The following is a 12656-nucleotide window of genomic DNA, read 5'->3' as shown; positions in this document are numbered from 1 at the left end:
CAATAAGTTAACTACATGTGGGTAGCTTATAAAACAAGTTAACTCCTTATAGTAGCTTGTGGAACAAGCTAACTATGTGACGCATACATAGATAATTTGTCTTGTAAGTTAAGACATGTGGCTAGTAAAGTCAACACATATTGGAGGTCCTATAGAATATTGCTATGTAGCTTCTAATTAGAGAGTATATATGGAGGGAAGAGTGAAGCCTTCTTCATTCTTATCAATGCCTTTTTAGTCCTTAGTCTTGTTTTAAGACTTTCTAATCTTTTTGTTTTGAAAATAGCTATTTTAATTCAATAATATATCATCTTTGAGTGATTTTCTAATTCTTTTCAGTGACACAAGAGTGTATTGAGGATTTTCTTCTTTGAAATTTTTGTCCTTGATATAATGCTATATTCTAGATGCACATATTTTAAGAAAGACATGACATTCTAATATCTAGATATTTGAGCCAAGTAAAAAATTTAGAATAAATCTTAAGAATATGATTTTGGATAGGTTTGAATTATGATGTTTGAGCTTTTGTATGCTCTTGCAAGTCATGTCAATATAATAATGTATACAATGTAATGTCTTCTAGACTATTACAACCAATCTCGCTATCTACAGCATATTCGAAGTAGGTGACTACAGATCTTATTATGTATTTGCTATAAATGCTTCATAATCATATCGTAATTATTGTCTTTATGGATCAATTCTCAAAGCAACTTTACTTGGCCACGATGCCCTCAAATATTGATGCCTCAACATTAGCACGAGTCTTCTTTGATACTATCTTTTATCACTATGAATTACTTCATATCATTGTTTCAGATCAAGATCCATGCTTCACAAGAAGTTTTTGAGAAGCCTTGTTTAAGCTATTAGATACATAATTTGTCATGTCTACAGCCTTCTATCTCCAAACAAATGGACAAACAAAGCATGTAAATTATACCTTGGAAGATATGTTATAGGTATTTGTAGTGGTTCATCATAATAATTGAAATGAATATTTGATGTCTTTGGAATTTACTTACAATAATAGTATTCAAGCAAGTACCAGTCATTCACCATTTTTTCTTAATACTAGTCAATATTCGATTACACGAGCAACTCTCTATTGTTCCATCAACACCAATCTGACAATATAAGAATTTATACAACAACTTATAATAGCCTTACAAGAGGCACGACACCACCTCTTTACCATAGAGAATTGACAAAAGAAGTATATAGATAACCATTGACAACACAAGACCTTTCAAGAAGATGATCAAGTATTATTCTCCAATGCCAACTTACCACTTGCTACATCAACCCAAATCTGTAAATTAGCACCTTCAAGCCTTAGACTTTTTTACATTTTTGTAGTAATTTCTAATATTTCATATTACCTTGGACTTTGCCACATATTTAGGTCCATTTAATCTTTCATATTTTTTAATTGAAAGAATTTTATACCAAGCCAAAGTGCTTCCCAAATCGACATTAACCACCACCACTATCAATTGTAGTTGATGACCAATAAGAGTATGAAGTGGACAATATTTTAGAGCATTGCTACTTTTGTCATGGCAATGGACGTCCACAACTTTAGTACAAAGTTCTTTGAAAAGATTATCCTATCCATGATGTAATGTGGGTATTTGCACAAAACCTCACTCATTGCCAAAAGACAATTTGGAGATATGATCAAGAGCAAAACAAGGAAGTTTCACATTAGTGGAAGAAGATTAATTGTAATTGAGTATAGATAAGATATTTGTATTATTAACACATAGAAATAGATAATTAGAATCATATTTCAAAAGTTATAGAAGTTTCTAGAATTAGGATTAGGTTAGTGGATCAAATAGGATCCAACATAGAATATTCTAAAAAGAATTTAGGGATGTTATTTAGATGGGATCCACCATAAAACCTTCTAGAAAAGACTTAGGATATTATCTATATAGGATCTTCCATAGAACCTTCTAAACAGAGTTTAAGATAGTTATCTAAGTGAGGTCTATCATCTAGGAATATACTAAAAAGTCTACGGTAGTAGAACAAAGTATAAATAGGACTGATTAGGGCCTTTTGGGATATCTAGTCAAATATGGTTTTAGATCCTTTTTCTTAATACAATTTTTTTTGTTCTATTTTGTTCTAATTTTGGTTGTTCAATTTTATCTTTCGTGTTCCATTTTGTTTAGTTGTATTCAGTTTTATTTTGGTCTAGTTTGTCCTACCTTGTGATGAGATTTCTTGTTGCTTTAGATTAGAAGAATCTTGGACATTTGAAATAGACCAGTTCTATTTCACTATATATTTTTATTATTTTTTAGAAAGTTGTTTGCAACACAAAGAAATTATGGTCATTTTTGAAATTAATTGTGTAATTGTTGAATTGAGCAATGTTACAAGTCAAAAGCTTATGCCAACTATTATTGCAATACAATTTTTTTGAGCTCATCTAAGATATTTTTGTATTTAATGATTATCTAAATGCTAAATAACATAAAACATGATGCTTCATATTTCTAAATTAATAACTTCTTTATAAACATTTGTGCATATGTGTATTTTATTATGTTGTAATATGACTATTTGATAAAAGAATAAAATATATCCATATCACATGAAAACTTAATTGGAAATTTAGTTAAAATTTTAATTTTAGAAATCAAAGGTAAAAAATATGAGGAAGTAGAAAAATTATATAATTTTTTTATTTTATTCCAAAAGACTTCTATAAGGCTATAAACAAGGCAAAATAAAAATAGATTAGAAAAATTAACACTATATGCATCTTTAGATAAAAATAAAACATATTTTTCAACAAAAATCATCTATAAAAACCTTGAATCAATATCTAAGAAGGGTAGATTGTAAACCATGATCAAAACTAAATCCCTAGGCATAAAAGCACAATCTTATGGTATATCTAGATTTCTTTGTTTGATTGAAGAGTAGAGTTAAAGAGAAAATTTAAGAAAGACTGTAGGACCATTAATTTTAAGTATTTCGAGTGAATAATGACTTTGTAAGAGCCATACAAAGTTAGAAATGGATTTGGATAACTTTGGTTTTAAAAAATAAAGTAAAGTTTATTTTTTTGGATAATTATGTGAATTTCATAGCAAAAATATGATTATAATTTTGTTAGTTTTTGCAAGTTTGTGTAGTAAGTTTGTGCCTTGAATTTGAGTTCAATTGGTTAGACAAGTGAAAATTTATTAGAATTTAAGTAGATTGAAGTATTATTAATTAGTAGTTTGAAGGTCATTGTAGGTTTTTAAGATTTTATTTAATTTTTTGGTTGGATTGAAGTAAAATTTGGTGAGTTAATAATTTAGTTAAATTCCAAAATCTACATACATACTAAAAGCAAATTAATGGGTGCAATTATGCAATATTGGTGCTATGAGCTCAACATTAAATTAAAAAATAATAGAATTGCTAATTTCCAAGTAGATTATGTCCTTTTTCTTTCAATTTGTAAGTTTGATACTTTTCAATTTTCTTAATATTATTATAAATAATCTTATATTTGGTTTTGTGGGATAGAATATACATTAAAAATTTTAAAAAATGATTTTGCAAATATGCTGGTTTTATACACCTTGAGAGAGGTATAAAATCTGTCATAATCTTGAACCTAGTTATTCATTATTTTTCTCAACACAACAAAACCAGAATTAAAATTTCAATCTTCAAACGGCAGAAAAAAGACAAAAAGAAAAAGTGATGACAGATGCCAGTGCAAACATGAAGCTGGCTACCCACATCACCTAGAAAAAAACCTCAACATGGGTAGTATACGAAACAAAGTAGGAACAATGAATAAGTCCATCAATGACCTCAGAACTCCTTACAAACAGTGGCATCAATAATACCATATTCTCTTTCACCGTGTAAACAGTCGAGTTTCTTCAATCACAATATCAATGTTGTGCAAATCAGCATGGGTAACCAAACCAGTGAAACAGAGCCAAAACAGGTGGTGATACAGTTTAGTACAAGAGTGCCCGATCAGAAGATGAAGTTGAAACATGATAAAAGTGCGAGGCATTCAAGGTGAATTTGAACATCATGCAAATTGACTCACATGGGTGATATCAATAATGCTAATGTGGAATTTTGTAGTGTGCAGACAAAGGAGACACAGTAGCTGCAATAGTGCCACAAGAACTGGACTAAGATAAGGCAAGAATGTGGGTGTCGGTGGGACTGACTCCTCAACACCATGGTAACGATGAGCAGCGCAAGAATGTTGACAAGCAATCGGATGAAGCTTCGACAACTAGCTAACTAACTATCTAGAATATTCTACTATGTATGATACATTGCTCGGGGAATGGGCTGTGTTATAGTAATGAAGAGGAGTGCAAGGTTGCCTTGAACTAACCTTAAGAATGGTTTACATCCTACCTAATTAGTGACATGGAGTTTGAGATTCGCGAGTCTGGTCTGTTGCTGAAGAAATTCGAGTTGAGGTTCCCCCACCCTGTGAGGTCTTTAAATGCCTGCGCATAGTTGCACTAATTCGTGTTCAGCGATGACTTTTGCGGTACGTGAAACTTGTTTCAGCTGAGGAAAGAGATCACGATGGTTTTTTTTTTTTTTTTTTTTTTTTTTGTAAAAAAAATTCAATTTTTGAGGTTTGATGAGTTGGAAGTGAGAAGAAAAAAATTACCTGTCGTGTAAACAACATCGATGTGAGTTTGAGATCAGCGTAGGGTGTCACGACGAGCTTGAACTGGGCATGAGTGGATTTATCTGCATCACTGTTGTTTGTGAAACTGCATCAGTATCCCCAACGTGATGATATACTGCAAGCTAGACCACCGAAACTCTTCTTCTTCTTCTTGAGCAGACAGTGTGCATAATGCTGGCTACAAAGCAATGCCTGGGTATAAAGTACCTTGCCGATTACTGAGCATCGTCGTGTGTAGAAAGCTGTGATGACATCTCGACGTCCTTTAAGAGTTTCACCACTTGCAGCATGCTGGGCCGCTTGACAGGATCCTCCGCAGTGCACATGTTCGCAATATGCAACACTTTGAGCATTTTGCACTTCCACGGCCCATCTGACACAATGGGATCCAACACATCGGCTGCGTTTCCAGCTTTGATCATCTGCCGAGCCCATTGCACCAAGTTGCCGCCCTCATGGTAATCCTTAACATCAGACCCAGTGGGTTCCTTCCCAGTGAGTAGCTCCAGAAGTATCACTCCGTAACTGTATACATCTCCTCGCGTGGTGGACCGCCAACTCTGCCCGTATTCTGGAGGAATGTACCCACAGGTGCCTGCCAGACTCGTGCTCACATGGGTCTCGTAAGCACTAATCAACCTTGCGAGGCCAAAGTCTGCAACTCGGGGCTCAAAGTCGGCGTCGAGAAGAACGTTGCTCGCTTTGATGTCTCTGTGAATAATGTGCGGAATGAAGCCGTGGTGAAGGAAGTTCAAACCTCTCGCTGAGCCCATGGCTATCTTAAAACGCTTGGCCCAGTCAAGATGCTCAACCGCATCAGCTCTGTTTCGAAGATATAGGTCTAGGCTTCCATTCACCATGTACTCGTACACAAGCAGCTTCTCCTCTCCGAAAGAGCAGTACCCGAGCAATGGTACCAAGTTTCTATGCTTCACTTTGCCCAATGTCTCCATCTCCGCAAGAAACTCCCGGTTGCCTTGGCTACGAGACGCACCCAGTTTCTTAATGGCAACGATCCTCTTGGTGTCTGGCAAAACTGCTTTGTACACTGTGCCAAAGCCTCCGTCACCGATGATGTTCGTCTTGCAGAAGTTGTTCGTCGCGAGGAGAATATCGGCTAATGTGAGGCGCAGCAGAGGCTGCTCGAACATGGCCACATTGATGCTCAGAGGCTCCTTCGACTTTGGAATTACCATGCACGCCCCAGCCTCCATGACCATAGTCAGCTTCATTCTCTCCAGATCCTTCGTCTTCGCGATGGCTTCTTGTTTGAGCAGACGCCACCTCAGGAACACAAAAACCACACTCAAGAAAGTTATGGTGCAGCCAATTGTGAGTCCCAGAATGGCTCCTGTGCTTAGTCCTCCTGATGATTTCGCGTGTCGGATCTCTGCTGGACACTCCGTTCTCACCACTTCTCCACAAATGCTCCTCGCATTTGAAATGAAGGATGATGCCGTAAAGTTTATGCAACTGCCAGTGTGCGGAACGAGCCCTCCAATCTGATTATACGACATATTGAGAAACTTAATCTCCTTCAGTGTGCAAAGCTCAGCAGGAAATAACCCCACCAGCTGGTTATATGAGAGGTCCAAGTAGCTCAGCTGTGTCAACCCCGAGACAGCGCCCGGAATGTGCCCTGTGAAAGCATTCTCTCGAAGATCAAGGATGGATAAACCCGTTAGGTTTCCAATTTCAACAGGTAGAGATCCTGATAAAGTGTTGAAGCTCAGATTCAGATATTGTACTTGGTGCCACACTGTGCTCTCCGATAGCAGCCCGGCAATGCTGCCTGTCAAACGATTTCTCGCCACGTTCAAGCCCACGATTGACACGAGATTAGCCAAAGCTGCCGGTATGTCGCCACTGAGCTGGTTACCACTCACGTCCAAGTGAGACATGCCCGTCAAGTTACCGATGGTTGCAGGGATCGGCCCAGTGAGGTTGTTTCCTGTTAGATTTAGTTTCACAAGGCTGGCAATGTTGCCGAGGTCTTCAGGGATGTGGCCTGTGAGATTGTTGAAGGCCAAATTCAGTCCCTGGATGGTTTGAGAATCGCCCAACTGGGGTGGAATGGTGCCGCTGAGAAAATTGCTTGAGAGATCTAAAGTTGTGAGATTCGTGAGCCCAGAAAACACTGCAGGTATGGTCCCTGTAAACTGGTTACCCGCCAAGAGCAGCTCCACGAGCATTTGACACTGAGCGAGAGCGGGTGGGATGCTTCCGTTGAGCTTGTTCCATGAGAGGTCCAACGTGCCGTGATGTTGAACAAAAGCGGAAGTGGGCATGGGAACCACCTGGGCAGATCAACAAAACATGGTATTCAAAATCGACAAGTTCGACATAAACCCAAGAGCAAAACATTACCTACATCCGCACAACTCTGTTCCATGTCTCAACATCAGCAACTAAGCAAAACAGAGAAAGAGAAGAAAGAACCGACATTAATTTGAGATTACCTGAAAATCATCACAAAGCTCGACGGGAATGTTGCCTGTGAGCTGGTTGTGCGACAGAACCAGGTAGTCAAGATTGACAAGCTCCCCGATCTGGTGTGGGATGTTGCCGGTTAATGCGTTGCTGCCAAGGTTGAGAGTCGTCAGCTGGGCGCACTTGCAAATTTCAACAGGAATATTTCCGCTGAATCGGTTGCCTTGTGCAGAGAAGACGGTCAGGTTGGATAATTGTCCGATTTCTGGGGGGATAGGCCCCACGAATCCGTTCTTATCCAGGACTAAAAATTGGAGAGAGATGAGCTGTCCAACCAACGCAGAGAGGGTCCCAGTGAGATTGTTGGACCCCACTTGAATTTGAAGCAGTGTCGTTGAGCTCCATAGCTGATCGGGCAAATTACCAGAGAACAAGTTCCCAGTCAACGAGAGTATGATCAAATCGGGAAGAGCAGCAAAATACGTGGGTATTGGCCCAGACAGCTGGTTTGAGCTCACGTCGATTTCTTGTACAGTTTTGCAAGCCGCAAAAGTGCTGGTGATATCCCCCTTTAAGTTGTTGACATTCAATGAGATGCTCTCCAACACAGGAGCATTGCAAAGCTCGGCAGGGATAGGACCTGACAAGAGGTTGTTGTCCAGAGCAAGGTTCTTCAGGTTTGGGCAATTTCCAAGCTGAGGAGGGATGGTTCCAGTAAAGCGGTTTGTTCCCAGAAGAAGAGAGGAGACGTTTCTCCAGTTGCTGAACCATGCTGGTAGAGGACCGGTCAGCTGGTTTCCCTCCAGTGAAATAGAGAGGACATTCTCAAGAGCAGCAAGCTCGTCAGGAATTGGGCCAGTTAGTGAGTTGAAGGCAAGATCAATAACCTACAATACACACAAAACACCCAATAATCAGTCTCTAATAGCTGCACAAGCTTTTCTAGCAGAGCTTACTTTCAAATCCCTGCTTCGTCACCCCAGGGATCCATTTCCAAGTACTGAATACAAATTCGAGGGCGACGATCCGGTGAGTAAAACATGACGCAAAAAGGAATCATGCACAAGTGAGAGGACCTGAAGTTTTTGGCAACCGCCCAGAGATGCAGGAATGGAGCCATTCAAGCCAGCGCTCGGCAGGTTCAATGTCACCAAATTCTTCAAGTTTCCAATGGAGTCGGGTATGGGCCCAGACAACGTGCTCCCGCCTAGATCAAGCTTCTGTAAGTTAACCAGCAACGAAATTTCTGAAGGAATGGTTCCTGTGAGTTTGCTAGAGCCCAAGAATATGCTGCGCAAATTGACCAAGTTCCCAATCTCCTTCGGAAGGCTCCCCGTTAGAGGGTTAGCTCCAAGGTCCAGCTCAACCAACGATCTCATGTTCCATATTTCAATAGGAATGGTGCCGGTGAGGGAATTGTTACTCAAGTCTACGTAAGATAAGTTGGACAGACTGGACAGCAAGGGGGAAATATAACCAGCGAACAGATTCCCACTAACATCAAGGCGCTGAAGCTTTGATAAAGACGACATGGCTGGAATCTCCCCTGAGAGAGCGTTGCTGCTAAGATCCAGGTACTGCAGGTTCACAAGGTCTGCAACTTGAGGAGGAACAACATTAGAGAAAGAGTTGGTGCTGAGGTCGAGGTGGTCAAGGGAAACCAAACCACCAATCTGTTGAGGAATGAAACCAGAGAATGAGTTGCTGCTCAGATTTAACACCCGAAGCTTCTTCAGGTTGTGTATCTCAGGAGGAAGGGAACCTGAGATGGCGTTATAGCTTAAGTCGATATAATCTAAATTGACAAGGCTAAAGAAAGAGAGAGGCAATGAGCCTGTTAGTTGGTTAGAGTTTAGGTCTAGGTGCTGCAAGGAAGAGATGGTGAAGAGCTGTGCAGATATGGTTCCAGCCCTGACGACATTCGGTAGAGAGAGCTGAACAACTTCGTTGTATAGATTACACTGCACGCCGAACCACTTGCAGGGAGAGGTATCCGACTCCACCCAATCCGCCAACAGCCCTGGAGTTTCGATGACTATCCCCTTTTTGAATGCCAGGAGAGCAGCCATGTCGCTTCTGAGTCCAACCACACTGCATGGTCCCAAGACCAGCAGCATCGTAAACAAGAGCATCGCTTGATTTGGCCTATCCATACCTTGAGCGCTTCGAGAGGTTACAACTCCTCAGTGAAAGGTTGATCTTTTCTGCGCTGACAAGAGACCCTAACATTGGTTTAGATTCTTTATCTTCTCCATATCCAACGCAGATGACACCGACCAGCAATTCACAGGTTCCTTCGCGCACGACGACTGCATCACTGGAAAAGTGCACACGAAAAATTTCTCAGGAGGATTAGGAGCTCCGTAGGCACGAAGAGGTTATCAACAGGGAAAGTGTTGCATTTTTCATTCCTCATCATCATAAGCTCTCAATCTGGCCTCAAGACTTATTGTCCAGCTTGCATGCAGCTAATTTCAATGACTTTGAACCAAAGGAATCGATCTAGACCGTTCTGGAAAACAAAGGGAGATTCGTGAACAGTACTCAAACGAGCATTTAGTCGCTCGCATAAGAAAGAGTTTATTGCAAGCGAAAGCAGGGATGTGAGCCAACAATGGCTGCATTGAGAACATTGCTTCTAAACAGTGTCCATGAGGTCGATCAAGAAACCTTGCAAAATCAGAATTCATTTTTTTAAGCGCTCATATCAACAGATAACGAGTTTGCATAGTCCACACCTCAAGCAAATGGTGCCCCAAATCATCACTAGCGTCACGAGAGGAGCTGAAATTCGTGTTTAGAACCTCAGATGCAAACAATCCCCTCCTGTTGCAACTCCTCTCCTCCGCTGGAGCTGGTTATGAAGACAACATGAAACCCTTCGGAAAAACAAGCCAGGCATAGTATTGTGGTCTCGAAGGCCGATGCTAGAATCTGAGAGTCGAAAACTCTCCGGAGATCAACATCAAAGCAGAATTGCGTACAGCTGGGGTTACTTCGAGAAGTACTCCCTCAAAGTCTGGTTGGGTGTCTCTTACGTCAACGACAACAATCCACTCGTCCGGACAATGTCGATTGCTTGCGCTTTAGCACTGAGGTTGAAATTATTGTACAATCTCGAGGGGCTCGTGGTGCTAGAACAGCGAAATGTAGACTCCGAATTCATCGAATGTACCGGAGGAGAGGGTTTCCACCGAACGTGAGATGCAATGATCTGTAGAGACAAGGAGGAGATATAAGTCACCTGAGAATAGTGACAATCATGAGATTCACTTGCCAACAAAATGCTTACAGATGACATAGCCGGCATGAAGCTACCATTACATTTTTTTGGCTACGAGCTCCCCTATTGCAATGCCAGAAGCGAATCAAGTGTGAAAACGATACTCTTGCTGCAGAAAGTCACACAGTATTCGTGAAGCAATCTCTGCATAAAGAGCTTTACATTACAGGCACTATCCAAGACACCCCAGCCACCGGCTTCGACGACACTCAGATCAGCGCGGTGCTTCGTAACTTCAAATCAACGTCAGAACACCTCAAGAAAGGAATTCTCCGCAACACATCACGATAACTACCCAAAAGTGTTGCTCGGTTAGGGGTGAGAAACGTCCCATTTCTTAATCTTTTTCTCATGAACCTCACCAAGAAAGTTAGCCCTCTATTCAGAAATTTCTACACACATCAACTGATCTTCATGGTTGAGACTCACAAACCATCATTCCAACAGAGCACGTGATCAGTGCTTCCAGTCTTTTCGAGCAAAGTTAACAGTTAAGTTTCCCTCCAACGTGAGACATGGCTTAGACAAAGTCAGACACAGCTACTAACAGAAACTAAATTATAAGGGCAGCCACCAGAGTCGCGCTTAGGCGATTAGATCTCATCAAGTACAATCGTAGCAAAGAATGAGTTGACAATCGCTTGGCGAATGTGGATCATACACGAATATAAGTCGAGTTTCGAAGCGTTGAACGAGAGAGACAGACAGACACACAGACAGAGAGCGCATTCAGGTGGATCTATGGGGCTCAGAATCGGTTGAATGGATACCAAAGACAGCGAGGATTTTTGAGCCTTCACAACGCTGCTGACACGGTCACGACCCAGCAATGTTTTGAACAATGCAATGGAGAGCCGATAAATTTTGCGACAATGTGCATGAGGGTGGACGAACCTCGCAGAACCCAAGGGGTGGGGGAAAATCTGCGTTTCATCGCACATGAGATAGGGTTATATCCGCGTTAAAAGTGCGAAGGGGTGTTATAATCGAGGATCCGTGACGTGAACTGAGGTGAGGGGTAGGCACAACGTCGTGCCTAGGGAGACGGTTGCGAGGCACATGTAGCTCTGCAAAGCCCACTCTGGACAGGGCCCCACAATCCCAGGTCTGCTGCCCCGGCCTTGGTCCGTGACGATGTCAGCCTCCCTTCCGTCACACAAGTCATGCAATCAGACAACCTTCATCTCCCCCCCCCCCCCCTTTGCAACAGTCTATCATTCACAGACAAATAGCTACATCCGTCGCAACAGCAGCAGCAGCAGCAGCAGCAGCAGCACTCGTCTGGTGAGCAAAATCACCAATTCACAACAACGTCGAGATTGCTGCAGATCTCACCCCGCTCCATGGAACCCAATGGGTAAAATCTCACTGCACCTGTCGATATAGAGACGTATTTCTCTCTCTCTCGCCCTCCCTCTGTGTGTATGTCTGCCATACGCACCGACCTGCAGCACCAGCCCCAGCTTTCCTCCTGTATTTGTACCAGTTATGCACGAGAAGACTGTACAAATCTAGGGGTTAGACGGAAGGGAAAATGTACACGCTTTGCACGACGTACAGGGGCACAACTGCGAGCGATGTCAGCTTGTGACTACTTACCATCACTACTCCCATGACAAGCAGCACCAAGAACGTAACTTTAGCCACAAGCGGGCGGGTATTACTGAGAGGAATCCATCCGCAAACTGCACTACTCGATGTATAAATAGAACTGTTATCTCGCTCTCTCTCAATCTTTCGATCTGCGCTTTGATTCCCGAACCCTGAAATCAGGTCCCTTGGATCACTTCGTCGGCAATTATCCAGATATTTACGCGGATTTACAGCACCACAATCTAAGTGAAAAAAAAAATCTGCTGCATGCTGGTGACTTACACCGGGAGATGAAATCAATGGGAGGATCCTAGAGTCAGAGCTGCGTCAGACTGTAAAACGCAGCTTCTTACCCTTCTCTCTCTCCCTCGCTCTCTCTCTCAACCTGACAATTCCATCGGGAGCTCAGTGGCTCACCATCCTGGAACTGGAAACTATTGCTAAAACCCCGTCCTCTGACTGCGCCATCACAGCTCTAATGCCCCATCCGCCAAAACCAGACTGGGTACCGTGAATAATATGTATGCAAAATTGTACATGCATTATGCAGAACTTGACTTCTACTCTCAGTGACAAAACCAGCAACCTTGACAAGGATCGATAGACATAGGTACCGGCCACCTCCATCCTCCGCGACAGCGACCCCGCACCAGAACTCTT

General features: G+C 41.8%; 1 protein-coding gene across 5 annotated transcripts; it reads right to left on the bottom strand.

The window, feature by feature from the left end:
• Positions 1–4018: 4018 nt before the first annotated feature.
• Positions 4019–11561, bottom strand: LOC112288544 (uncharacterized). Of its 5 annotated transcripts, none has more exons than XM_024532821.3 (7): positions 11065–11561; positions 9859–10334; positions 8197–9437; positions 7150–8007; positions 4898–6987; positions 4670–4760; positions 4019–4499 (listed from the first exon to the last, which is right to left on the bottom strand). In XM_024532821.3, the coding sequence occupies exons 3-5, from the start codon at positions 9271–9273 to the stop codon at positions 4906–4908; spliced, it is 4017 nt and encodes a 1338-aa protein (XP_024388589.1). In that variant the 5' UTR covers positions 9274–9437; positions 9859–10334; positions 11065–11561; the 3' UTR covers positions 4019–4499; positions 4670–4760; positions 4898–4905. The 5 variants fall into 5 exon arrangements, with proteins under 5 accessions (XP_024388589.1, XP_024388581.1, XP_024388615.1 ...); XM_024532813.3 differs by having other exon boundaries at positions 11174–11561; XM_024532847.3 differs by having other exon boundaries at positions 11298–11561.
• Positions 11562–12656: the final 1095 nt, after the last annotated feature.

Source organism: Physcomitrium patens, chromosome 1 (genome assembly GCF_059467195.1).
Source record: "Physcomitrium patens ecotype Gransden chromosome 1, ASM5946719v1, whole genome shotgun sequence".
In the NCBI taxonomy this organism is placed as follows: Eukaryota; Viridiplantae; Streptophyta; class Bryopsida; order Funariales; family Funariaceae; genus Physcomitrium; species Physcomitrium patens.
Note: the sequence above shows the minus strand (reverse complement) of the source record. Positions and strands in the feature narration are given on the sequence as shown.

Bases quoted from the DNA above. Each gene is read 5' to 3' on its own strand.
- LOC112288544 (XM_024532821.3), bottom strand. From the start codon at position 9,273: ATGGATAGGCCAAATCAAGCGATGCTCTTGTTTACGATGCTGCTGGTC. The intron at 8,008-8,196 runs GTCCTCTCACTT...TGTGTATTGTAG, and splicing joins GCGGTTGCCAAAAACTTCAG to GTTATTGATCTTGCCTTCAA. The intron at 6,988-7,149 runs GTAATCTCAAAT...TGATCTGCCCAG, and splicing joins AGCTTTGTGATGATTTTCAG to GTGGTTCCCATGCCCACTTC.